This window comes from Poecile atricapillus, chromosome 6 (genome assembly GCF_030490865.1).
Source record: "Poecile atricapillus isolate bPoeAtr1 chromosome 6, bPoeAtr1.hap1, whole genome shotgun sequence".
Lineage (NCBI taxonomy): Eukaryota > Metazoa > Chordata > Aves > Passeriformes > Paridae > Poecile > Poecile atricapillus.
Window position 1 is genome coordinate 15,815,873 of NC_081254.1, and position 25,402 is coordinate 15,841,274.

General features: G+C 36.8%; 1 protein-coding gene across 16 annotated transcripts in view; it reads left to right on the forward strand.

Annotated features, from left to right (window-relative positions):
- Positions 1–24,037, forward strand: part of KCNMA1 (potassium calcium-activated channel subfamily M alpha 1) — a 439,294-nt gene extending 415,257 nt beyond the window's left edge. For 4 of the 16 annotated variants that reach the window (XM_058840855.1, XM_058840863.1, XM_058840868.1 and 1 more), the window contains 4 exons: positions 6,110–6,304; positions 7,881–7,999; positions 9,739–9,963; positions 17,740–24,037. In XM_058840855.1, the coding sequence (XP_058696838.1) occupies positions 6,110–6,304; positions 7,881–7,999; positions 9,739–9,963; positions 17,740–17,764 (564 nt within the window). In that variant the 3' untranslated portion in view covers positions 17,765–24,037. Of the gene's footprint in view, positions 1–6,109; positions 6,305–7,880; positions 8,000–9,738; positions 12,177–17,739 lie in introns of those variants that run through there. The other 12 variants (XM_058840856.1, XM_058840864.1, XM_058840869.1 and 9 more) reach the window with 6 other exon arrangements.
- Positions 24,038–25,402: the final 1,365 nt, after the last annotated feature.

Here is a 25,402-nt window from a genome sequence, read left to right on the forward strand (position 1 = left end):
TTTCATATTTATGTATTTGTATTTTCTAATTTTCCTTGCTAAATTTTTCATACGTTGCATCCACAGATGAATATTATGAGTCTACACAGATAAAATTTTATTATAATGAAGCCTAGGAGTTTTCAATAACCTCGGAAAATGTTTTTCTTGAAAGCTACTTACAATATTTTGTAGGTGTGACAAGTACAGGAAACCTAAGCAAGGACTTTAAACTCTGTACCTTCTCTAATTAAAATCTCTATCTATAAAATATTTGGCATATTCACATAATAAATGGGAATTTTACATTAATGGGAATTTAACATGAAAGTTCCAAATGTTACTTAGAGCTGTTTATCTACTCCCCTTATTATCTAAATCAATGTCTCTGAATGTATTGTGCAGTAGGGCACTTCAGAATCAAGAAAAAAAATAGGGTTAATCCTTCAGGTTGCCACTGGCATTGCCATAGGAAGAGACTGAGATACTGTGGACATCATTGCTTCCTTGTGCAAAGGGGTCTCAAGTAAATAATAGTGATGTAATGAAAAATAGGTCTGTTCAGATATTTCAATATTTCTAGTTTTTCTAGCTTTTATTAACTTCTAGTTTTGGACAACTTGCTCCTCTGTTTCTGCAGTTCCTTTCTATAACAGTACTTTTTCTAAACATTTTCACATCTAAGTGGTCATATTATGCGTCAGAGACAGTGCAGCCTGAAGCCAGAGAAATGTGATAACAAGAGTAGAAAAATCTCTACTTAAAAAAATACTAATCAAGAAGACAAGCCAAGGATTCAGTCAGTTAGCACTGTTCACTAGCCTGTATTTCCTTTCACCAGTTTTCTGATCAGTGGCAGTGTTTTCTTCTTTTTATTTCTCAAAGGCCCATCAAGGAGTTGGAAAAGTACAATTCCTCCTGACCCTTCAAAAAATGTAAAATGTGTCAGATGTTTTCCCTTTACTATCCATATTCTCATGGGGAAGGTGTGTTCTCCTTTCACTTTTCACAGGAAAAGGGTGTTTCTCACACAAACTAATCCATTTGCCAGTATGGGCAGACTGAACCCCAAATCCTAGCTAAATTGTGAGATCTTCAGTCATGCTTTCATCCTATTAATTGCACTGGAATTCTGTAAGAAGTATATGATCTGCACTGTGCTGTCTTTTGCCAGATCATTTGGAGACAAGTTTGTAGTTGATTATTCCATCTGCTTAGTGATTCAGGGGGGTTACTGCTTATTTTTGGTAGGAAAATTTCAATTTAGGATCTCTGCTGATATCTCTCTAATGAAAATTCCTTATATAGTGTACAATGCAAGTGTGCATGAACTGTACCATTAAGAATGAATCTCTTCCCACAATAGTGGGGTTTTATAGTAAAACAAGTGTATGAAAGATTAGAAAGTCAAATAATAGCCATGCATACAGTATTATTTCTGACCTGTGGATCCCTTGAAACATGCATGTAGATGTATGTATATAAAAAAAGAACAACAAAGTAGATCTAAAATAATTTTCTTAAGTATTCAATTATTCAAATGTTAAATTATTTTATTTTTTATTGTTTTATTCATATTGAAGAAGTACATTAAACCCAACTCATGAATCACAGATTAGAAAATATGGTAACTTTCTAATTCAAGCCTGAGTGCTGGACATCTTCACATTCTGCTAGTTCAGCATTATTTCCTGTAAGATGACAGTACTGGACATTTTAAATTTGAAATTGTCTGTTATTTCCTTATTTCAAAGGTAGAAGTTTTAATGTAGTTTGGTGTTCAAAGTGCCATGTACTGGTCACCTACAGGCAGTTTGGTTTCACAGCATAGGCAATATATTCCACAAGCTCAGGATTCAGAGTGTGGTAGTCAAACACTGTTGCTCAGAGGACAACAAGAAGCTCGAAACCTGCATCGTGTTTTTAATGAGTTGGTAGCAGGGATCTCACCAGGTTTGGTTCTAGGGAGTTCCTGTGCTCTGTGGGAAGGCTCTGGGCTTGGTTCATGTAGCAACTGTGGAGGTGGCTATTGTTAAAAGGCTCCAGCTAATTGTTATTATGTCTTCAAAGAGACATCTACTGCCATCACGTACTTAAATGATATATTAATATTTATTTAGTTGTAGCATAGGGAAATAATACACATTGTCTCAGTCTCAGGCAGCACCACTTCTGAAAAGCAGAGCATGCTTTCATCACCAAGTAAAATGTAACTAAAAAGTGTGGGATTGGAAGCATCCTTTAGATTATGTTAATGTTTTTTAAAAATGTTATCTTCAGCTATAGAAAAGTTATATGACATAGGATTGTCAAAGAAGAAAATTTTTGAGCAGAAGTACTTCTTTCTGGGTCTTGTTGAGATAGTTACTCCATAAAATCCTGTACATGCAAGGAATCCAGTTTTCAACACACAATACCTTCAAAGGTTTGAGCAGTTGGCCTGAGAGCCAAAGCTTCCCTGTTAGTCCTTTTGGCACTGAAGATATGAGAATCACAGAAGTTCTGGGAGGCTGGCATCCCTCCCACACCTACCACTGCAACACACCTGAGGTGCTGCTGGGGGCAAGGATCTCCAGCACCAGGTGATACCCTTTAACATTCACTACCCTGGAATTCATTTCCTTATCCTAGAACTTTAGGTCTTTATTGTTTCTTTTTCTTCATATAAACAAAAGCACAGAATAGAAGAAAATCATTAAAACAGTTGAAAATAACTTTTCATTATATCCCGTACTCAAGAGTTTTCCCTAAGGGATCCTCACAGTCTTATTTATATGGAGAAGAAACTGTTCTAATCTTTGATATGACCCCAAGATTATTTTTTGTGCAAGTCTGTTCAGAGAATTAGTAAGCAGCATCTTGTAACTTAAAGTTCTATGAACTTCTTTAAAATTTGGACAATAGTTTAAGAATTAATATGTTTTCAAATGGTGAAATGCTGTTATTTATTTTCTCTGTTGATTCCCCCTCAAAGGCTCTTTTGTTATTAGTATGAATTACTGATATTAGCTCAGTCACTCCTTGGGCTTGACTACGTATTATTTCTCCAATGGAAAAAGAAAAGCAAGTTAAAATATTTGTTTGAAGGTGAGGTTTAAAGTTATGTGTAGCGGAGGAGGAGTCTTCTTAAAAGAAATTCCTTAAAAAACCCACTGGCAAACACAGAAAAGGCAGATATAACTTGAAAAATGACAATTTCAGTGTAATTATAAATGAAAGGCAAAGTGCTGTTAAAGTTAAAGCAATATTATTAAAAGATGTGCTAATTTTCAGTTAAATTTTCTGTAGAAGACCAATTAGTTTAAAAGACATGACAGCATTAACTGCAAAACATAAGCACTCTGGTAATTATACTTTAAAAAATGATTGAACAAATGGGAAAGCATCCCTGAAACATTTGAAAGAGCTGCACTATGATTCCAAAGCAAGGGCTAGGTGGCACTGCTAGCTCAGATATCTGTGTCATGATTTCCTTGCTATTTACCCAGTTTCAGTGTCTATGATGCATTTCCTTTTTTGTGTGTTTAGAATACAACTATTTCGTATTTTCATTCTGGATGCCAATTAAAGTGACATCATGCACATGTCCAGTGTGAGGTTTGGTTAATGACAATAGCAAACAAGTATTCCTTCAGTTTTGATTTTACACTCAACAAAAGGGATTCTTTTCCACCACTGGAAAGTGCCTTGTTACTTTAAGTACAACAGCACCTTTCCAAAGACATTCTGTAGATCAGTCTCTTATAAGTACTGGCATATCCAGGCCATGTACCCTCCCACAGAGCAAGTAGAAGATCACTCTCAAATTAATTTCAGTGTATTATTATTCCAAAGGAAATGGATATCAGCTAGTTCAGCTTTTCAGTGTTCCCCTAGTTCCAAACTGGCAAGATGTAATGAGGAGTCTGATTTTTGTGACAATCAAAAGCATGGGCAGACAGCTCTTTCTTGAGTGTTAAATATGCTAGTACAGAAGGAAGCAACCCTACTTAGCAGAAGGTGACAAGTTACAGCTTCCTATTCACCCATCTTTTCTTTCTAATGGTTGGGCATTTTCTGATCAGATACAACACTGCAGCAGTTTGTCCTGAAACTTGGAATCTTTTCTCCCATAGATTGCAAAAAAGCCACAAACCCCAAGAAACATCTTTTGGCTGCATTCATCCATCTGATTAAATGGTGCCATCCACATCAGTCATGGTGTGAAATCCAAATTAAGCCATTGTTCCACAATAAATGCTGCTTCCTTTGCTAGTAAAGGGCCTTAGCTTTGCCTCAGAGGTATAGCACAGTGGGAACAGTTGCCAAAGAGGGCGACTGATTTCATCTCAGGGACATCAAGGAAGAAGTAATTGAAAAATAAACAATCATGCCTGAATGTCTTCTCTTTCTCACGGTGGCAATTCCTATTAAACATCATGTAATCACTCCAGACCTACATTCCTGCAAGGGGTCACATTGATTTTTCTATATGTTAAGAGAGGTTTGAGTATTACACTTGAATTGTTACCCAGTGCATCCACATGTGTAAGAGCTGATTTGAGATCAGCTGTTGGTTTAGACTATCTGAATCTTCCTGAACCTCTGCTTATGTTAGACTACTCTTTACAGTATGCCTTGTAGATAAAATATGAAGTGCCTTCCCCAGGTTAACTTAAATAACAGGAGTTGATGAGATGCAAATATTTGCTTTAGGGCATGTATAACAAGAATATGTTCCTCTCATTTTAATTTAGTCAACAGGTGAATGGCATATATGCCTATGTAAATAAGCAGAGAAGCTTGAAGTTAGGAAACTTCAATGTAAAGTGAAAAACATTGCTGCGTAGAACTCATTTTCTTCTGTTTTATCTGTCATCTCCAGCGAACAATGAAACTGAAATTTCATTATACAAAGAAAGAATATCAAAGTAACACGGATAGGAAGCCAGTTCTGCTTTTTGATCTCAGGATAAAATATTTCAACCTCTACCTCAGTTTACCCATGTATTAAATACAGTTACATTATATGGATAGAGCAGTGAATTCCATTGAAAAGTATTATTTTAAAAGTCTTATCTTTAGACAACAAGCACTGTTTGAGAATTCACTATTCATTTTTACTTGGTTGGATTACAGGCATTTGTTCTAAGTCCTAAATTCAACAAAATCCAGAAATTCAGTAATGTCAATCCTGTGTACTCTAAAGTGAGCTCATTTTTTCCTTTTATGTTCCCTGCACTTGCAAAGCTTCTGAAAACTCACACCTTGGTGACATTATAAGTGACAGTCTTTCCATTTTTTTGTTCAACATTTTTTTTTGCCCAGTACAATACATTGCAGATGTTTAACTGAGTATGTCTGAACTATACCAGTATACTTTTAAGTGAACTTGAAAGTCATTCATCTGGATTTAAATTAATATTTTAAATACCCATTGTTTGCCTGACAGACCAGCGATGCTACAGACGCTGGCAAAATGTCAGTGTGGAGTAAATCTTCCCTAATAAACCACACTTACCCTATACCCTAGAGTTTTTTAAAAGGACCACCAGGATCCCAAACTCATCATACATTTATCTGGAATGAACTCAAGATGTTTAATTGATACATGCTTATGTCTGAACACTGTCAAGTCTCGTAATAAGATGTTTAGTACAATACATCGGTTAGACTGCTAGAGTCCAGCCACAGTAATAAGTAATGACATTTGCAGCACAAAGGCAGCTCCCCAACGAATTGGTGACAAGAGTAAAAAGGCAATCTAGCCTGTGTAAGCTTTAAATGTGGTCTGAATTTTACAATTACATGTCCTAAAGCCCATTATTAGACATGAGAGCGATGAGAAGGAAAGCAGTCATTGCATCACTACTAACACCAATTATAGGAAACATAAATCATTCAAATTTTTGTACTTTAATAAAAATCAGCCTGAATTGGTGTTTAAGAGGAAGGATCTAGTATAGGAGCCTAATGGGATAGAAGAAAATAGAGTAATTGGAGGCTGCTGTCTTTTCACTTTCTATATAAAATTATTTGAAGAGACAGCCAAGAACTTTAAACAGCAGAAACCCGGAAAAGTTGTAATTTGGATGTCTTCAGTTGTGACTTTAATGGTGTTTGCTTAAAGAGCTTTCTTTTATCTCTGCAGACATACTTCAATGACAATATCCTCACACTGATACGGACATTGGTAACAGGAGGAGCCACACCAGAGCTGGAAGCACTGATTGCTGAGGAAAATGCATTGAGAGGAGGTTACAGCACGCCCCAGACACTTGCAAACAGGGACAGGTGTCGAGTTGCTCAGTTGGCTTTGTATGATGGGCCTTTTGCAGACCTAGGGGTAAGAACATGAGGGAAATGTAGGACCAAGGCTGGTCTGTGCTCTATTAGCTTTCTCTCAGACTGAGTGAAAAATCTATCTTAATAAGCATACCATTTCTATTACTCAATTTATTAGAGATTTTGGATTGTTTAAAAATTAATAGCACAGAGTTCCAGGTTTGCTCTTTACCTTTTTTAAGAAGCTGTATGACTGCCCAGGATCCTTGCCTGCATATTTCATACAGAAAATCCTGTGGCTCTTCTTCATTGTCAGCTAAAGAGATGGCTGAGCTAATTCGGATGAGATAACCATTGTGCCATAATGAACTCTAAGTATACTCAATATGCATAGATATACCTTTTTCTGGTTTTGATAAGCTTATTTAGTATTTTCACCAAGCTTCTAGTTCTTAAAATCTGCTTATTATCTTGGAAACAAAGCTATAAGGTTTGTTTTCTGCTGAGTTTATATGAACTAAAATTCTTATGAAATCCTAATTTTCTGATAATTTGACTGCAATGTTCTAAGGGTGAAGTCAAAAAACAAATAAGCAAAAAAATTAAAGACCCCAAACCAAAAAAATAAATGATCTTTTAAAAAGAGTGCATTTATAAAAATAGATGGAAGAGTATCTAGAAATGTTTTCTGGACCACAGTTTGAAATCTTGAGTTGAGCACCCACTCTGCTTTGATGATGATGTATGTTTTGATGCTTCTTAAATTAACCTTGTGTTCATCAGCTCTGTCCAAAAAGAATGGAATTACCTTCTTCACAGAAACGACAGGGAATCCCAGTTTAAGAGCTAGGGCAGCAAGAGTACACATGTAGAAGCCTACAGCCTTTCAGCTGATGGAGCAGTCCAGTTGTAGCTGGGACCAGCAGCTCATCAAAACACTTCAGCACGCGGCTTAACATTTCCACAAATAAAAGAAGCAACACCAATCTTTCAAATGCTGTTTCACCAGAGCCTCAATTGCACTACATCTGTGAAGGCAGTATGCATTAACTCTCATGATTACTTAAGAATCACTATTATAGCTACACAAATGAGCAAATCTAAATGTGGTTTTTTGCTAATCATACATTTAGTCGTTATTTTACATTTTTATTTACATTATTTCATTATCCTTTTAAACCCTTAAAACTCTAATTTCTGTTGTGCTTCTGGTGAATTTTTTTTTTTTTTTTGCCTGGATGACAGTATGGCTGCTGCCAAGAAAGGGTCAAAGATACTAACAATTTAAATATCACAGTTAATGTAATTTGCAGAACATGCATTGTCTGGTACCAAAATTTGTATTTCCAGCTTAAAACAAACCACTCAGTCTTTCAATTTGTCATTATTTCATTGACCAAGGCTCTCCAAAATAAGGATCATCACTTTACATAGTTACTTACTTGAAATAAAACATTTAGATTATTCATTTCCTTGGGTAAAAGGCTCTCATTTGAGACAAACAACAGACTGTCTATACATCATCCCTTTTTTTATAAGTTCATCCTGAATGACCCTGACATTGTGTTAACAGAGCAAAGGGGAAAAAAAATGCACTGTTCTCTTTTTCTGTTGTTTATCTCCTCTCTTTCCTCTAGGATGGAGGTTGTTATGGAGATCTATTTTGTAAAGCACTGAAAACATACAATATGCTTTGCTTTGGAATTTATCGATTAAGGGATGCACATCTAAGTACTCCCAGCCAATGCACTAAACGGTGAGTCTGGTCTTTTAGAGCATCTCTGCTTCACTGATCTTCAGTCTTCACAGCAAGGAAGAGCCCAGTGCCTGAAATAAATATAAAAAAGAGCTTGCTCCATTTTTGCATAACTTTTCGACAAGCCTCTTTGAGGATTTCACAATGACTCTTTATCTGACTTCAAATCATAAGCTAAATATCATAGCATAAGTTGTCAGCTAATATTATTCAAAAATTTTTAATTACATTTTCAGAATGTATCTTTATCCTGTTTGCTTTATGATGATCCACTGTTTGGATCCAAGGAAAGGACTTCAGTTTCCTTATATCAATCAACTCAAAGTTGTGGGATAATAATTTAAATTACAGTAGCTAGTCTTTTTTTTTGAGTGCTCAAAAAAATACTCCTGTGGGCTTCCCATCAGTACCATCTGAGTCTAATCATAATTTCTTCCTGTAAATGAAAACCCTTCTCTTGGTAGACTACATTTTTACTTCAGTAGCACCAAGCCTGACCTCAGTGCTTTAAATAGAGCAGACACATTTCCATCTTTGCAAACTGAAGGCCATTTAGCAGCTTGCTTGAAATGTGTCTTAATTAACTGCTTCCTAGAAATACACACACAGACCCATACCAGAAGTATCACAAATCTACCATCTGTTACTGCTTCGTGCTCTACAAAAAAGCATCATTATTGGGTGAACATGGCAATAAACAATACTGCAGCTCACCAAAGCGGCTTCTTCTGTAAGAATTTGAACAAATTGGGTAGAAAAAATGATTTGCAGTTTAGATTTACACTGTAGTTGCTATACTTGGGATTATTTGTTGGATTAGTAAGGGACTACTGTTCCTGAAGCAGCTCAGCAGATTTCTTATGAGCATTGAATTAATTTGAAAAGAAGTCTTGAGCTTTGTGTTCAATTTTTACTCATTTCTTGCTTGGACAGAAAATGCCAATTGCCTTGCTCAAGTCTGCTTTTCACATGCATGAAAAAATTTAGTGGCTGCTCTGTAAGCCCTTCATACCCTGAAAGGCCATTAGGTGAAGGTGGGGATTCTTGAAATTGAGCAAGTTTTTATTTCAGGCCTGGGATTTTTACTAAGCATTGTCGGATTTTCAGATGTGCAGATTTATAAATGCTCTTGGAAGCCATGAATGTACTTGTGGAGTGAATTAATAAAATTACCTTCCCAACAAAGTTATTGATGTATTGTCCTTAACTTGTTTTAACTACAGTCACAATCCAAACCAATAATTATATCCCAGTATTTAAATATTTAATAACTATGTAAATATGTATTTAAATATAGTATGTATTTAAATAAGCTGCATATAAAATCCTCCTCTTTCTGCTTTTCAGCCATTCTTTTAAATACCATTTGGGGTGGGTATGTTACTGGTTTTTGTCATTTTATAAATAGATTTGCTTGAATCATTGCATTATGGTGCAGCCAGAGAAAGGACATTGGTTTGTATGGTGATTTCTCTGAAAAATCATTATGTGATTCCCTTGAAGAACATCGTTCTCAGATATTATGTCTGTCTGACAGGAAAAGATTTAAAAAGTGACAGCTGACTTAAAAAGGTCCTAAACTGTAATGGGAATTATGTGAATTAAATTTGGGTACAAAAAGAAATGCAAAAATTGGGCTAAACATTCATGAGCTAACAACTCCAGAAGAAATTTTTTTAGTAGAAGTCTAAACCCCTTTTCCTTTTCTTTCCTTTTTTTCTTTATTCCTTTCTTTCCAGTTATGTTATCACAAACCCACCATATGAATTTGAGCTTGTGCCGACGGACTTGATCTTCTGTTTGATGCAATTTGACCACAACGCTGGCCAGTCCCGAGCCAGTCTCTCTCATTCCTCCCATTCCTCCTACTCTTCCAGCAAGAAGAGCTCATCAGTTCACTCCATCCCGTCAACAGCAAACCGACCCAACCGCACCAAGACCAGGGATTCCCGGGACAAACAGAAGTATGTGCAGGAAGATAGACTTTGATATGTGTATCTGCTCCCACTGTGTGTGAAACTTGCATTCACCACCCATTCTCCCCGGTTAATGTTTCCAGCAGTAATGTTCCCTGTTTTCCCATGGAGTTCTCCCTTTTTGTACACATATTTTGCATATGTATGACAGTGTGCATGTGATTGTCATTTTTATTTCACCACCATAAAACCCTTAAGCACAACAGCAACAAAGCAGACGGACCAAAAGTTATTTATGATGCTAGGGGAGAATAAAAAAAGAATTCCAAACCCATAGGCACACTGAAAACATAAATAACTCACTGCAGTTACTCTACATATCCAAAAATAGAGTATATTTAACATGAACACTTGCTCTTGATGTCAGAGTTACACAAAGAAAGTCATTTAGTGCAGAAGTGTTGATGTATGTTGCAGTAGGTTTTTTTTAATACTCATATTTACAGGAGCTGATACATTTATTTGACGCTTATAAAACTCTTCTATTGAAAAAAAAACCAAAAACCCTGAAAAAAAATAAAAATCCCTGCTGATTTTTTGCTCTCAAAGCTTATATTATATAGGGCTTACACTCCTTGTATAGATTATTGCTACACATCTGCTTTATACCAAAGCAATATCAGGGACTTTTCTGCTTGTTTAAGAACTTTATCTAAAATACCAGTCTTTTGGAGATAGTGTGTTTTCCCTTTAACACTGAAATTGTCTGGGCATGAAGTTGTAAAACTCCAATGGTTTAATTTAAGTTTAGAAAGAGTCTAATTGCATATTAAATTATTATTCTGTCTATTTATATTGCCACATGAGTAGCTATATTTTCTTTCACTTTTGACATTTGGGATAAAAAGCCATATGTATCATAAATATTGGATGTAAGTCATTAAAAACTGCCTTCTTGGGACTTTTACGTCTTTAAAAGGTGAATTAGTCACCTTATGTACAGAATAAATAATGTTCAGAAAAGAGCAAGCATTTTTCTGTGCTTACATATCAGATCTCACGGGACTTTGTTCCTTTCCCCAGATGGTAGTTTAACTTTTCCAAGTTACTGTTGGTATAAATCTTCCAACCAGGGTCCTAATATGACCTCTAGAAATCTTGCTGCATGTTCTACCTGTTTTTTTCCAACAGGTGCATGCCAGTATGGAGGAATACAGGGAAGACAACTGAGTGCCTTTAAATCTCTCCCATTTGGAGAGAAGAGGTGCTGTGCCCCAGGCTGGTAATGAGGAAAGCAAGAGGCCTGGGTTGGAAATATTCACGGTGCTGAGGCGTCAAGTTCCATGCACGTGCCAGGATTTAGTTCTTGCAAATTGTCACCAATGACACATGTAGCCAGAAAAAGCTGTGGCAGGGAACTGAATCAAGTAGTGGAAAGGAGCCTTCCCTGGACAGCCATAGAAATGATACTTCAGGCTTGCTTTTACTTTTCTTTTCTTGGTTTAAACTTCAGAAGCCAATGTATATTTTGAAATATGCAGCTAGCTCTAGGTTTATGGAGGGTTTCCAAGGCTAGGGAGGGCAGAAACACATACCCTCTTCCCTGGCTATCCAGCAAGAAAGCATGCAGACAGAAAAAAATATTTAGATTTGGAATGATCAGCATTGTAACTGCCAACCCAATCAAGGTGCTTTTATGGTTAGTTTTGTCTTCTACCTTCCCCTTCCCCAAGCATGATAATTTTGAAGATTTGCTTGCTGTGTGAATTGACAATAAAGCCAAGCACTTTTACTGACAAAACCTGGAACCATGTAAGTGGGCTACAGAGAATACCACTGTGCAGTGCTAAGCATAATGATTGGAATCCAGTATATATGTGTGAGTGTGCATTCAAACGCAGCTGTAAGTCCGATCAGCCAAATACGCTGCAAATTATGGTTGCTCCCCTGCAAATGAGACTATTACAGTTGCTTTTCATCATAAAGAAAAATTCATGTGTTCCTTTTTGCAAAGAAAGTTATCATGTTTTGCCCTGAGAATATTTATTACTACAAGGATGTGCCAGTTAAAGTGCTCAACCAGAAATATGACAGTTTAAAAGCATTGTAAAACTTACATAGCTTACTTCTTTTTCTAAAGTGCAACAAGGATGAATAGAATGGGCCAAGGTATGAAAATTAATGGTTCTGCATGACCTAGCAACTGCTGTGGGTTTCCCTCTATAACTTTGTCCTTGTGAAAACTTGTGAAATTAAAAAAAAAAAATAGTTACAAACTTTATTCAGTTATTGGTTTGTTTGTTTGGTTGATTGTTTTGTTGGTTTTCTTTTGCCTTTTTTTTCCCACCAAACCAGAAGTAAAACTGGCTGCTGCTGCTGCTGCTGCTGTTTCTCAACCCCATTTTGTTTTTTTATCCTCTCATCTGCTTGCCTTTCTAATTGCACGTGTCCTTTTGTAAACACCCAGGTTCCTGCTCAATGAAGATGCCTATCATGGTGCAGACATTACTTTAATTTCCCATGCCTCATTCCAATTTCTTTCCTCCCTCCCTCCTCTCCTATTCCCCATGTATGTACATGAGCATCTTTTTATGTCCGCAGTATTGATTGAAGGTAGTAGAGAGCAGTTACACATTTTGGAAGAATGGTAATGGCTTTGACACCAAAATGCTTTTCCATTAATGTTTTATCTGTTTTCCATTTAGCAGAGAAAGGAAGGGTGTTAATATGAAGCCACTTGTCACATCCTACCTAATGATTTTTATCAAAAAAAAAAAAAATAGTATTTGGATAACAGTGCAGCTCAAATAGAAAAAACATAAACAGCGTACATTAGAGAAGTAACTTCCTGACTTCGTAAGCAGCAGAAGAGGAATATCTAATACAGGGGCAAATCTGAATTCTTCAAACTACATTGAAGTCTGCTCCACCTCTCTGCTCTGTCCTGAACTTAGAATTCTAAAACTTTTGACTTTCAGTAATATTGTGTACAAATTCCACATGACTCTAGTCAGATTGATCAAATGGTTTTTTATAGTGATGAAGACTTTCTGATATGGACATACTAATGGCAGTTGGTCATTATGAATAGAGAAATACTCAAACTAACCCTATGTTGTTTTTTATACTGAAAAGTGAGAGGAAATCTCCTGTTCTATTCCATGTCAGACAACCATAGGAAAATACCTAGTTTTTGAAAGTGGAGAAGTATCACTAATGTCAGGATGTGATGTTTTAGGTTTTTAAATTAAGGTCCTGCCATTTATATCAGTCCCAGCATGGTTTCAGCATTGGAAACCAAGTTCTTAGTGAGTTCAAATGTTGACACAAAACTATATCTAGCAAACCTGCAGGTTCTTTGCCTGGGCTCCTGTTGACCTAATCAGAGAGAGACAGACATTTTCCAGAGAAATTCCCATTGTCAAAACTAAGGATTTTGGTATTTTAAAAAATAAAAAAAGCAAGAACAAGACCAGAACATTATCTTTGTCACAAATCTTTAGTTGAACTGAAGCAAAGTAAAGTTCTTCATGGAAAAAATAGTTCATTCTCTCTTTCCCTGAAAATTTCTTGCTGCCTGCTACATATAAAATATTCATCTGCCAGAGAAGGAATTGCTGAGCAGCTGGGTGGAGAAACTTTCATTACTTTTTGTCTCACTCAGGAACAAATTACATGAGAGAATTTTCAATTTAGTTATAAACAAGATGTTTACATGCAGGAAGGAGACACACAAACACATACATGCAAACTAATTTGATACTACAAGTGTCACAGAGGACAAAAAATTCATGTTTTAAACAGCTGAAAGGTAATCTGGGATTAGGGTGAGAATACAAATTAAGTAAAACCTTTGTGTCATGTTTGGGTAGTATTTTCTTTGCCTCTGCTTACAAGAGAGGGTGTTTCACAGTTTCACATTTGTTCTAAGTTGCTACTCATTCCAGAATTAATGATAGAAATTTTAAAGCACCAGTACAACAAAGCTGTTGAAGAGAATTGCTGGAGTTTTATACAAGTTGAAGAGAACTCTGTTTTGATCCTTTTACTTTGATTATTTATATCCCTTTTTTTATGCTGTGAGGAAGTGTGTTACACAAAAATGTTGATTTTTATTTATTTGTAATGTGAGAATGAAGCCTTTTGAACCCTCATGGATGCACTGATGCTGATAGCCCATTGCTAACATAGATGTTTGAGGGGAAAGTAAGTGTTTTCTGCTTTCTGATACATTCAGTTACTTAGCTGTTCCAACATCTCTCAGGTGATGCTGTTGAAACGAAGCCTGTCAAATAGTGTAGGAAGATCAGGGACTTTTTTCAGCAGCTCCTAAAAAAAACAAGATAAAAAACTATGCCTATTGTCACTATAATGTAGAAACACTTCTAGTAAGGATCAATATGCATATTCCAAAAGGGAGAGGAGCAGACTGAATGTGACAGAGAGCTTAAAAGTGCTTGGTGAGTATAGCAGTATATAAGGACTTTAGAAAGGGAATTTCTGATCTCATCTAAAGAAAGAGTAAATATTAAAGATAAAAATTTGTGCTAAAACTCTGGAAGACATACTAAAATCAGGTTGTAAGCATAGCATAAAAGAATGAAAAGTGTGTAGGGGCTTCAAGAAGGACATTTAGTATCTGGGAGCAGAATATCATAGTGGCCAAGAGTAAAGATCAGGAGTGTTAAGCTCACACTTCAAAGGTAAGTGGAGAGGTCAATGAATTTGCACAGGAGATTTCATTTTCATGTGGTCAAAGATAAGTTTAACAGCAGAAAAGAACAGGAAAGGAATGAAGCCGAATCTAAGCATTGCATGTTGATAATGCTTGGGTCAAAGTTTCAGCACTGGCAAAAAGAAACCTAAACAGCAAAACAAATTAGAATCTACCAGCTTCTGCATTTATTATTAACGTTCTGTATTTGTTGCTTGCCAGGTAAAGGCAAAAAGGTTTCTTTTTCTGGGTGGTTTCTTTTTAAAGAACAGCTCCCTATATAGAAGCTTTATTTTAAATTTAACACGTAAATAAATAGCTTCTTTTGAAAATTTTAGGGAAAGCAGGATATTTTGAAGTGTTTTGCACTGGCTGCAGAGAAACACAACACAGTTATGATTCTTAGCACTCACACAAGTCTCCTCTTACTTGCTACAATGTTGAATTAGCTTGCACCAAGTTCTGTTTGTAAGGAAAGTTTTTGCACCATGTGTTAAAAAAAAAGAAGGTAGCAATGAAAGTTCACGGTGCTTAACTTGCCTTAAAATCATTTTAAACACAAACCATTAGAAAACTGTTAGTTTGAAATTGTTTATGTGATCTCACAAGGCTTTTAAAACATGATAACCATCACACTTTACACCTCTCTGAAAGGTTAGTTTAATCGTAGATCACATAAAATTGGTTTCCACAAATGCATAATGGTTCATGTGTCACACTTGAACTAAATGGTTTTTTAAATGGAGCTGAAATTATTTTGATGTGTACACATTCCCAGACTTCTTTTTCCTACAACCTTTCTTAAACCGGCCCCCATCAGGAATCATTCCCTTAAAGTCTCATTAATAATTCAGATGTTCTGATTACTTTAAAAGATCTATGGAATTGAGGCTTTTTCTTTCTTTTTTTTTTTTTTTTTTTAACTGCTTGACAAAAAGATAAATGAATGTAGAAAGAAACGGTAGGAGTCTGGCAAGCTGTAGATCATCTCTGAACAGATTGTAACTTTATCATTCTGTCAGGAAGAATAATTTAAAGCACTTAATCAGTTAGCTTCAGTGTGCAGGATGTAACATTATGAATTCCTATCGTCCAATCTGTTCAAATCAAAGGGAACTTAATTATAATAGGTGAGAGAGAGGGAGATGGGAGATTGAACATCACTCAGACTCAGGCAACTTTAAGGGGGCTGGGAATTATTTAGTCTGGTCACAAATGAATAGGATATTTTTAAACATAAATGAAAAGCATTTTAGAAAATTACAAGAAAAACAATACAGTAGTTCTGTTTCCCTTCAGTAATAATCCACTAATAAGTAATTGAATTCCTAGGTTTGAATTAATTTTTAAAAATGTGTAAGAACAGGTAACAAAGGTTTTAATGGGGAGTGGGGGTCTGGCATGTAAATTCTAAAAATGCATATAAAGTGGAAGTGTTTTAATTTGTTATTCATGAAAGTGACTGAAAAGCCCAGTTATTCTGGAGATGAAGCTACTTCTTGAGAGATTCTACGTCCAAAGCTCTTTGTTTGTTTTGTGGACTTATGTCCAGGTATTTGTCCTCTATTCTTCTCAGTCTTTCCATTTCTTTTCTCTCCTTTACACCTGAGCTTTTGTGCTCAGTCCTTGGGTTTCTAAGGTGAATTTTGCTTTGCTAATTTTAAATCATTTATTTATTAAAAAATGAGCATTCCTTCTACTCCTGTCTTGATTCCAGATATTGCAGCATTTCAGTGGTTAGCAAAAGTAGCAGTTTATACTGAGTGAGGCACTAAGGCTTCTGCAGCATTTTGGATGCCCCATTAGAATGAGAAGTAGTGCATACATGTAAGAGTGGCAGTTCTGGTGCCACACACTTTTGAACATTGGATGTAATGATGAAATGCCCAGAACCGTAAGTGTCCACTGCTCTGCCCACCCACCTCTGGAATCTGGGGAAGGAGGACAAGAGTGGAGACAGAACCCTGTTCACAAATGCTTGCCAAGGCACAAATGCACCTAATGCTCATTAGCCACTCTCTAGATCAGGAGTTTCCAAGTCTTGGAATAAAGTTATCTTACAAAATTGCATACCTGTCATTGAGAAATTACAGCAGAAATTTCTCTCTAAAGGGTTTAAGAATTATTTTTTTTTTTCTTTTGTGAATTTTAAGAAGCTTTTGTCCATATTTGCAATGGAGCAGTGTGACATAGTGGTTGCAGTGATGAGCAGCTGGGAAAGGGCTGCAATGCTGCAGCCTCTCAGCATCCTCCCGCATTGCTCCCAGCCCGCCTTAAAGCTGCACCATGAAATTCTTCTTGCGTTCATGGAAACAGACATTGCTCAAGGACAGAAAAGAAAGAGCTTCCTCTCTTAATTTTCCTTTAAGTCCTTACTGTCTTTGCCTTGCTGTCTCCTGTCATGACCAATCCGTTCAGGATTGCAGTGTCTGGTGTGTCCCGCACCCCATTTTAAACCCTCGAGTTCAGCAGTGCCCCAGATCCTGTGTATATCCCTGGGCAGGGATATAATGCCCACTCTGTGCAGCAAGGGTGCAGAAATACAAGTTCTGTTTGTTTGAACACCAACTGCAGAAAGTTCTTTGTGTTCTCCTGCATGATTTCTGGGCCAGCAGTAGCCATCACCCCAAGGCTGAAATGGCTCAGAGAAGTCTCTGACTCTTTAGGTGCTCCTCTGTGTATAGACTCATATGCTCTTTTCTGCATTACCCTTATCCCAGCTGCTCTCCTTGGCTTCTTAGTTTACACTTTGATTTGGTTTTTGTTGTTTTTTTTCAATGATTGGATCACCTGAGCATGGGCACAAGAAAAGAGCTCTCTTACATCCAACAAACAAACTGGAACATTGGCAGTTTTCTTTAGCTTCTATTATCAAATCTGCAAGCGTCATCGTCCTTTCATAACAGTATTTTCAGAGGTATTAATCTAATGCACTGTATTGCTAGTAATTAGTCAAAGTCACCTTCTATTGATCTCTTTTTTCTATAAACTTTACTGACCGCTCCCTTTTTCTTTTTTTTTTTTTTTAATGTTTCTATATGTGTGTGCTTCACTAATTAAACTTTCATTTTTCCCCTCCTTATCCTGTCTCTACCTGTTTTACTCCTTAGCAGAAAAGAAATGGTTTACAGATGAGCCGGATAATGCCTATCCCAGAAACATTCAAATCAAGCCCATGAGCACTCACATGGCCAATCAGATCAATCAATATAAATCGACAAGCAGCTTGATACCACCAATACGAGAAGTTGAAGATGAATGTTGACTCCTTCGAAGCCAGAACTATTTTTTTAAAGCCTGACAAACTTCATGAATGGTGATGTGACATTTATTCCTCTTACTTGCTGAACCACTGATGGAGAAGTTAAGAAGGGCACGCTTAATGGGAAAATAAAGTAGACAGATCTTTGTTTGTCTGCCTTTAATATTGCTTCCACGTATTTTGGAAACTATTTCATTTATAAATGAACATAATCAAAACTAGTCATGTATAGCCTCTAGCATTTTAAATTATTTTTATTTATTAGAAAAAATATATTTTTCTTTTTTTTTTTTTCATTGTTAAGTATTTTCCCTTAAAAAAACAGCATATGTGGCCAGACTCCTAAGAATTAAAAAACCCAACAAACCCCTCAGTCTTTGGCTTAAAGGAGAATGATGGTCACAGTTATAAGGATATGTAATTAAGGGAGACAAATGATATATTTACAAAAAGGAAAAAAAAGGTCCAACTTGTATTTTAGTAAATCAAAAAAAAAAAAAAAAAAAAAAAGAAGAAAAAAAACCAACAACACTTCACCAAAATGTTTCTTTATCAGAAGATGTGTATTTTGTTCAGCATTGACACCAGCTCTTAATAAATTGAACTTATTTATTTTCAGAGTTGAAAGTCATATTTTTGTACATGTAACATTCTTCTGAAATATTCTTTGTTTTATATAGCTCATCTTGACTGCCAGTTACCTGAAGGTCCAGTGACCCCCCACTGTCCCCTGCCCCTTCCCATGGTCCCACACACAGAAACCCCTGGGGAACACGCTGCCACACAGGCACAGGGAGTGTCACCACCCCAGCCAAGGGCATGGACGGAAGGGGCACCTGCTAGAAATGGCAGATCTGGCAATTGCACTTCCCTTTAGCCATCAGCAGTTGTGAATTTCAGGAAGGCAAGCTTGGCAATTCTACTTTTGCCATGTGCTTTGGCCCAGAGTGGATACAATGGTGCATGGAGGCGTATAAACCATCTCATCTACCACATGTTGTTACTTCCTTACTTCAGAAGTGCTGATGGCCTTTCATTGCTCTGAGATGGTACAAATTCTTCCTGATATCTATAGAGATTGAGCTCCAGATCCTTGCATTTCGGTGACAGCTCATACCCTGGTAAATCTGAATCTCCTTTTGGTGAATTCAGGATAAAAACTGGTTTAGCCTCAGCTCTACAATCTCACAATGTGCTGTCCTCAGTTAATTCCAACAATAAGCAACATCTTATTTTAGCAGTTGTTTTTCTGGTTTTTTTGTTTGTTTGTTTTTTTCCTTTTATTTATTTTTACTTTGCTGGGACACCACACACACAAAAGTACAGTAATAACCAAATCAAAATAATAAAAGTGATGAATGTATTTATTATGATAACATGCAAAAGGCCTTTGATGGGTGCCTTTTGTGTCAGCAGTTTCACAAAGTTGCCAACAAGCTTTATAGCCATCAGACAAAAATGTGATGTTTCATATCTGTGCTGCAGTATCTACCCAACCAAGCATTTATGTTCTAAATGATTTAGTAACTAACTCTATCTCAAATAAGCAACATCTGACACAATTGTGTGGAAAAAAAAAAAAGGAAAGGCTGTGCTAATATGGAAACAAGAACCAAAACTGCAAAACCAGAGTCATCAGGAAAAGCAGATTTTCATTGTGCAAGTCAACTTTAGGCTATGTAATTTTGCAGAATTGTTGAACACCACAATTAAACATACAGTGGTATTTTTATCATTAGAGAAATATCAGTGAATCAAACAAATACAAAGCAGACGATGAATTTATTGTGAAAACAATGATGTCCACTATATAATCCAACATTTAAGCCAAACTATCTCAGCTTTAATGTTTGTCCACTGGCTGCAGTACAAGTATAACCATACTAACACCTAATAGGCTTTATTCTGGAGTGACTTCTTGGACTGTGACTATTTTGTTGTTACATTTTGTAGAATAGCTATTTAAAGACAATAACAAGAATTGTTAATACAGTATCTGTAAAATTGGATTGTTTAAAATACTTCACTCTCCTACAGAGTAACAAAACAATACAAGCAGTTTTTCATTATTATTTAGATTCATGTTTAACGCATTTCACAGTCCTGAAAAGAGAAGATAATTCCAGTGAGTTCTTCCGACATATGCTGCTTCAGCTAGTGACACGCTATAATTTACATCCAGTTTCTGCATTGGGTCATGTTAAGCCTTTTCTTTGAGGTCGGTGCTCCTTTTTCATTTATGAACTGCATTCATATTAAAACCAGAATGAAAAAAGCTGGTCCTGAGTACTGGAGAATTTTAGAAATTTGTTGTTATTCAACCTCACCAAAAGCATATGAATTTTAATTTTTTTCCTGAAAAGATTAGTGTTTACTAGAGGGGCATAGAACATTATATCTTATACCTTATCATATACAGTGCCACTTCTGTGTGTCCTTCCTTCAGAAGGGAGCATTCACTGGGTAAAACATAATAATGAATCAAATACAGCACCCCTACACAGCTAAGGTTTGTGTGTCTCTGTCCAGTTTAACTGTCACACCCCAAAATCCCAGGCTACTGTTTGTAAATAAAGGACAAGACCTGAACACACTCCCGAGCTCTTCTGGCACAGATAGCTCCATATGCAGGGGTTGGTAGAACAACACCCGTAGAGAGCAAACAAGACAGACAGAAACAGGCAGAGTTATGGGTCTACACTTCCCATTTATAGATAGAAAAGCCAAAATCAGTAATATTGTCTTAGTCCTGTTTTTGATAATCAGAGATGCAGAACTGATGTTTGGAAAGCAGGTGGAGGAACAGATAGAAAACCTGTTGGGGATCTTCGATATTCAGCCATTATAAATTACAATGTGGCCAGCACCTTGGATATATATGGATACATGAATTTACATCAAAGCTGGGAAAAGGCTGGGAAAGGGACCTAAATGACAGCTGACAGACCGCATGATGACTGATATAGGAATAAATTCTTGGTCTTTATCAATAACTTTTACCGCTTTCTCAGAAGGCAAAAAAAAAAAAAAACAACCAACCAATAATGTGGGGTGGAGAGGATTTCCAGTTGTTTTTGTTCTTTTTTTTTAGTTGGGTTTTGTTTTGGTTTTTTTTGGCATTAATTGCATGCACTACTGGTACAGGCTATAGGGGTTTTGGTAAGTCATGTGTTGGATGAATAGTGTGTCTGTGTGTGTGTTTGTACCCATGCATGCACACACATACGTGTAGGGGTGTGCATCTATTTGATAGAGCCATCACAGGAAGGTGTCATCGTTTTTATTTTCCATGAACTGGGGAGAAGAAAGGCACAAAAAAGTAAAAGAAATTTGTGGCTTGCAGGGTAGCACATGGAAGGATTGTTTCTGGTGTTTCCACCTGGTTTGACCAAAACCCAGGCATCCTGGTCAGTTCTATGAGAGGTGCACTGACATTTTGCTGCAGAGCCTTCTCTCCCTGCTGCAGCTGGGCTGTGCTCCTGACCCTCCTCACACCCCTGCACTTGTGGGCTCCCACATTGCCAGGAAGTCTGCTGGCTCTCTCCATGTCATGGCTATTACTTTAATTTGTCCCCTGAAGCCCATGAGCACTAAGATGAAAGGATAGAACTGTCCTCTGATAGATTTGGTGGCAAGTGCAGAGCACAGAAGAAGTTAAGGTATAAAGAAAAGAAAATATTTATAGTCTAAATGCAAATTTTAACACCTCAATGTGACTGTGTAGTTCCTTCTAAAATAGTAAGTATATGATGTATTTTTTAATAGGGAAAAACAAGATGAAAACATTTCCTTGTACTTTTTAAAAGCATTCTAAAGCTGTCAGTGACATTTTAACACTTTGTCTTTCAAATCAGCGTTGATGGCCCAGCAGTAGGGAACACATGGGACAGAAAGTACAAACCCCTTGATCTGGGCCAGGCATGGTCAGCTGGGTGTGAAAAGAGCGAAATGGCCTCAGCCAAAGGAGGGAAAGGGCAGATGTAGTTTGCAAGCCAAGTACAGGAGACACTGCAAAAGCATTGGTCTTTTATTATACATTGGTGGGTGATGGTGGTGGATGAGGTTGGCTATTTTTGGCCAGCAAAAGGAAGCTTTTGCATTTCTTGAACTCTTTTGTAGTAGAAGGAGAAAGTACAATAGTGTGTTCTCATTCAGGTTTTGCTGTGTGTGTGTGTGTGTCTAAACTACAGCTAACAACTACTGCAATAACTGGTTGCATAAACTGATGCGTAACCATACATGACCAAAAAAAAGCAATAATTTACAAATGGCTAATAAGGTTTTCACTGCTTGGTGAAATCCTCTGGCCAATCCATAAAAATGTTAGCAACTGCCCTGGACTAGCTGACTCACATGGGCTCAAACTGAAACACAGAGCAGGTGCTTAGATGGTTTTAAGAAGTGGATTCCTAAGGGCTCCTGGATCCCAATGCATTTGAAATAAACACATATTGAGGTCAATGTGTGTGTGTGTGTGTATGTGTGTTTTGTTTTTACAGCTGTTATCATTGTGAATTTCTTTAGCACCAAAAGAAGTGTGTGTCTCACCTTTCAGTTCTAGTTTTGAACGTGCTTAAACTAAATATCCAAGCGTGTGAAAGGCGATGAACAGGACAAAGTGAAAACAGAAATCTGTTCCCAGTGTTACAGTGGATTAGCCTGGGAATATCTGTCAAAGTCAATGGCAAATGCACAAAAAAATTCAGAGGAAAGGAGAACTCTTTATAATCCTGTTTTTTTTTCTTTTCTGTGCCATCTGAACCACTGAAACCCCCAACATACAAACAAGAACCTTTTTAATTTTATTTTTTTTTTTTTTTATAATTCTAAAGGTTCTTGAATAACAACAGGCTTAAGGAAAATAGCTTTTTTTTAAAAAAAGTCATTATATATACATGCCAGGTCTCCTAATATTCCATTTATAGTATTTTCATGCTGAGCAATAGTAGTGGGTGTGGGTTACAGCCCCATCTGAAATAATGGAAGGAATGTAGTAGCTCTTCTGCTGTAGTCACTGCCCAGGATGGTATGTGGGCCTGTAGTATTGACAAGTGTGTGCCAGCATTTAGCAGAGCTCTGTTTCTGCCAGTAATGCATCTGTGGTGCACAGCTTCTCTCTGCTCTAGAGCATGCAGCCCTGCTGAGGCTGTGCAGTCTCTGAGCACCAGGCTGCATGACCAGGCAAATTCCACTGGAGCCCACAGCGAGGGCTGCTGCTCTGCGCAGAGCTGTGTTACTGGGAACTGCCAAAAGGAAAAGGGGTAGGGAAAATGAAGAAAATATAAAATATGAGGTATTTCTTTTATTACTTTGGGTCTAATTTAGAGCAATATCTAACTTAGGAAGCTCAACAGTAACGCTGCATCTAATTAGAACCTTTATGATGTTGAGACAAGGTTTCTTACTGCTTCAGTCAATGCATTTTAGAGGAGATCTCTATAAAGTAAAAAAAACCCAAACAACCCAGAACACAGCATATAGGCAGTTGAATACATGTAATAAAACCCATAGATTTTTCAGAAACAAAGAAGTGGCATATGAGCATTTTGTTGACTGGACAATAAATAGTAGGAACAAAAAAATAATGTCAGCAAGAAGTTATCTCAAGCAGTTAAAAAAATTCTGCTTCTGCCATTGTTCTGTAGCTTGGGACACATATGCTTAGCCAATGCAAATACTCTAACCTCTGGCAAAAAATAAATAAAATATTTTTAAAAATATATATAAAAATATTACTTTAACTTTCATATTTCTGTAGAGTTCAAGACTGATGAAACCATTTTCTTCCTTTGGAAAAAACACACACATGCAAATACATTATATACAATATATTTTGATTGTTTCAAATGTCTACATTAGTTATAGTTTGGAAGTGGAGATGGCAAGGGAGTACACAGAGAACCAGCTAGCATCTTAATTTAAAAGTTCATGAAGAAAAAGGAGTACGACTTCATCACTTTACTTTTAACATCATGGGTTGGTGAGAGAGAACAAATGCTGGTGCTCAGAAATGATCTACCTGACTTTGTCATATGTAATATCCAGTGAAAAATATATCGTCCTGTAAAAAGGGTTTGTACATAACTTGTACATGGTTTCATTTTGTATTTTTCTCAGATTAAAATTTATGTATTTGTGTTCTAAAAGAAGGAGATATTGCTGTGTTTTCTTTTTTCTCTTCTAGAAAAGTTTGTAACTTGTATCACCAAGTCATGAATATTACTGCATCCATGAAACTGATAGTATTAATGCTTTGACCAAAGACTAACTCTACAGCCTTTCTCTCTTGCTTACACTCCAGAATCCTTGCTAATGGTAATTAATATCAGCTGCCATGGAGGATGCTATGGGTCCTCCGTGAATAGCAATTCTGCACCAGCAATAAACGGCACCCTAACACCAGCTGTATAGCCAAATACAGATAAAGTTTGGTTCAATTTTTCTACTTTACATGGCTGAACTGAGCATTTAGCTCAGATAGATTGGGCTAAAATGGATTGATAATTTTCCTGAACAGCCCAGGATTTTCTTTCTTATGATGAGTACATTTAAAAATTATCTGCAAGCTTTGGACTATGTTTCCATTGCAGGGAACAAAGTATCATCCTACATGCAACTGTATGGTTTAAGTCTTCAGGAAAAACAGTCTCCTTTTGGAGTCTGTAACATTGTGTGCATGTGGCTGGCATTCTGCTATAAAATAACCTTGTCATTAAGGTTGACATCATTAATCTTCTGTGCAGCAGTATCACCACAGCGATTTGTAATCAATCACAGTTTGATAAACCTTGCTTGCTTCTGAATAATGGAGAGGAAAGAAGAGGAGCAGAACTCTGGAAAAGATTCAGTTAAGCATCTGAGAAACCCCCAAAAGTACAAATAGTCATTGGGTCCTAACACAAAGAACCAGATATAAAATGGCTGCACAGATTGCTCTGCAAGCAAATAAGAATAGTTTTGGGGGAGGGGGAGAATCAATGCATGACACAATCTGTGCAGAACTGTGGAGAACTATGTAAGAAACTGGCTCTGCACCAATGTTCACTCCTCCAGACCATCCTTAGCCTCTCTCACTGGGGAAGGGAGTTTATGTGCCATAAAAACTGCGATGTCTGTTTTCAACAGTTCAGTGAAAGGACCACTCTCTGTCAATATATCCATATGCAGATGCCTAGTTTAGATCTAATTCCTTGACCTTATCCCTTCTTGCTGCCAGGCACTAATTAGGAAGCTTGACTTTTAATTACTGAAGGAGAATGACAAGAGGAAGTGATGCACAGTCACACAACACACCATGAACAGGTACCCATTCTAAGATGGAATTGGTAATTCCTCATCAAGGGTTTAATCACATGTCTGCTCCCTGCACAAGGTTCCATATCACAGAAGAGGCATTTATCCACACATAGAGATGTACGGATATATGTGTGTGCATTTGAACACGAATAATTATACCTGGCTATGGAGTAACTAAAGTATGAAGCTGTTTTGTTATGTCTACAGCCCTGATA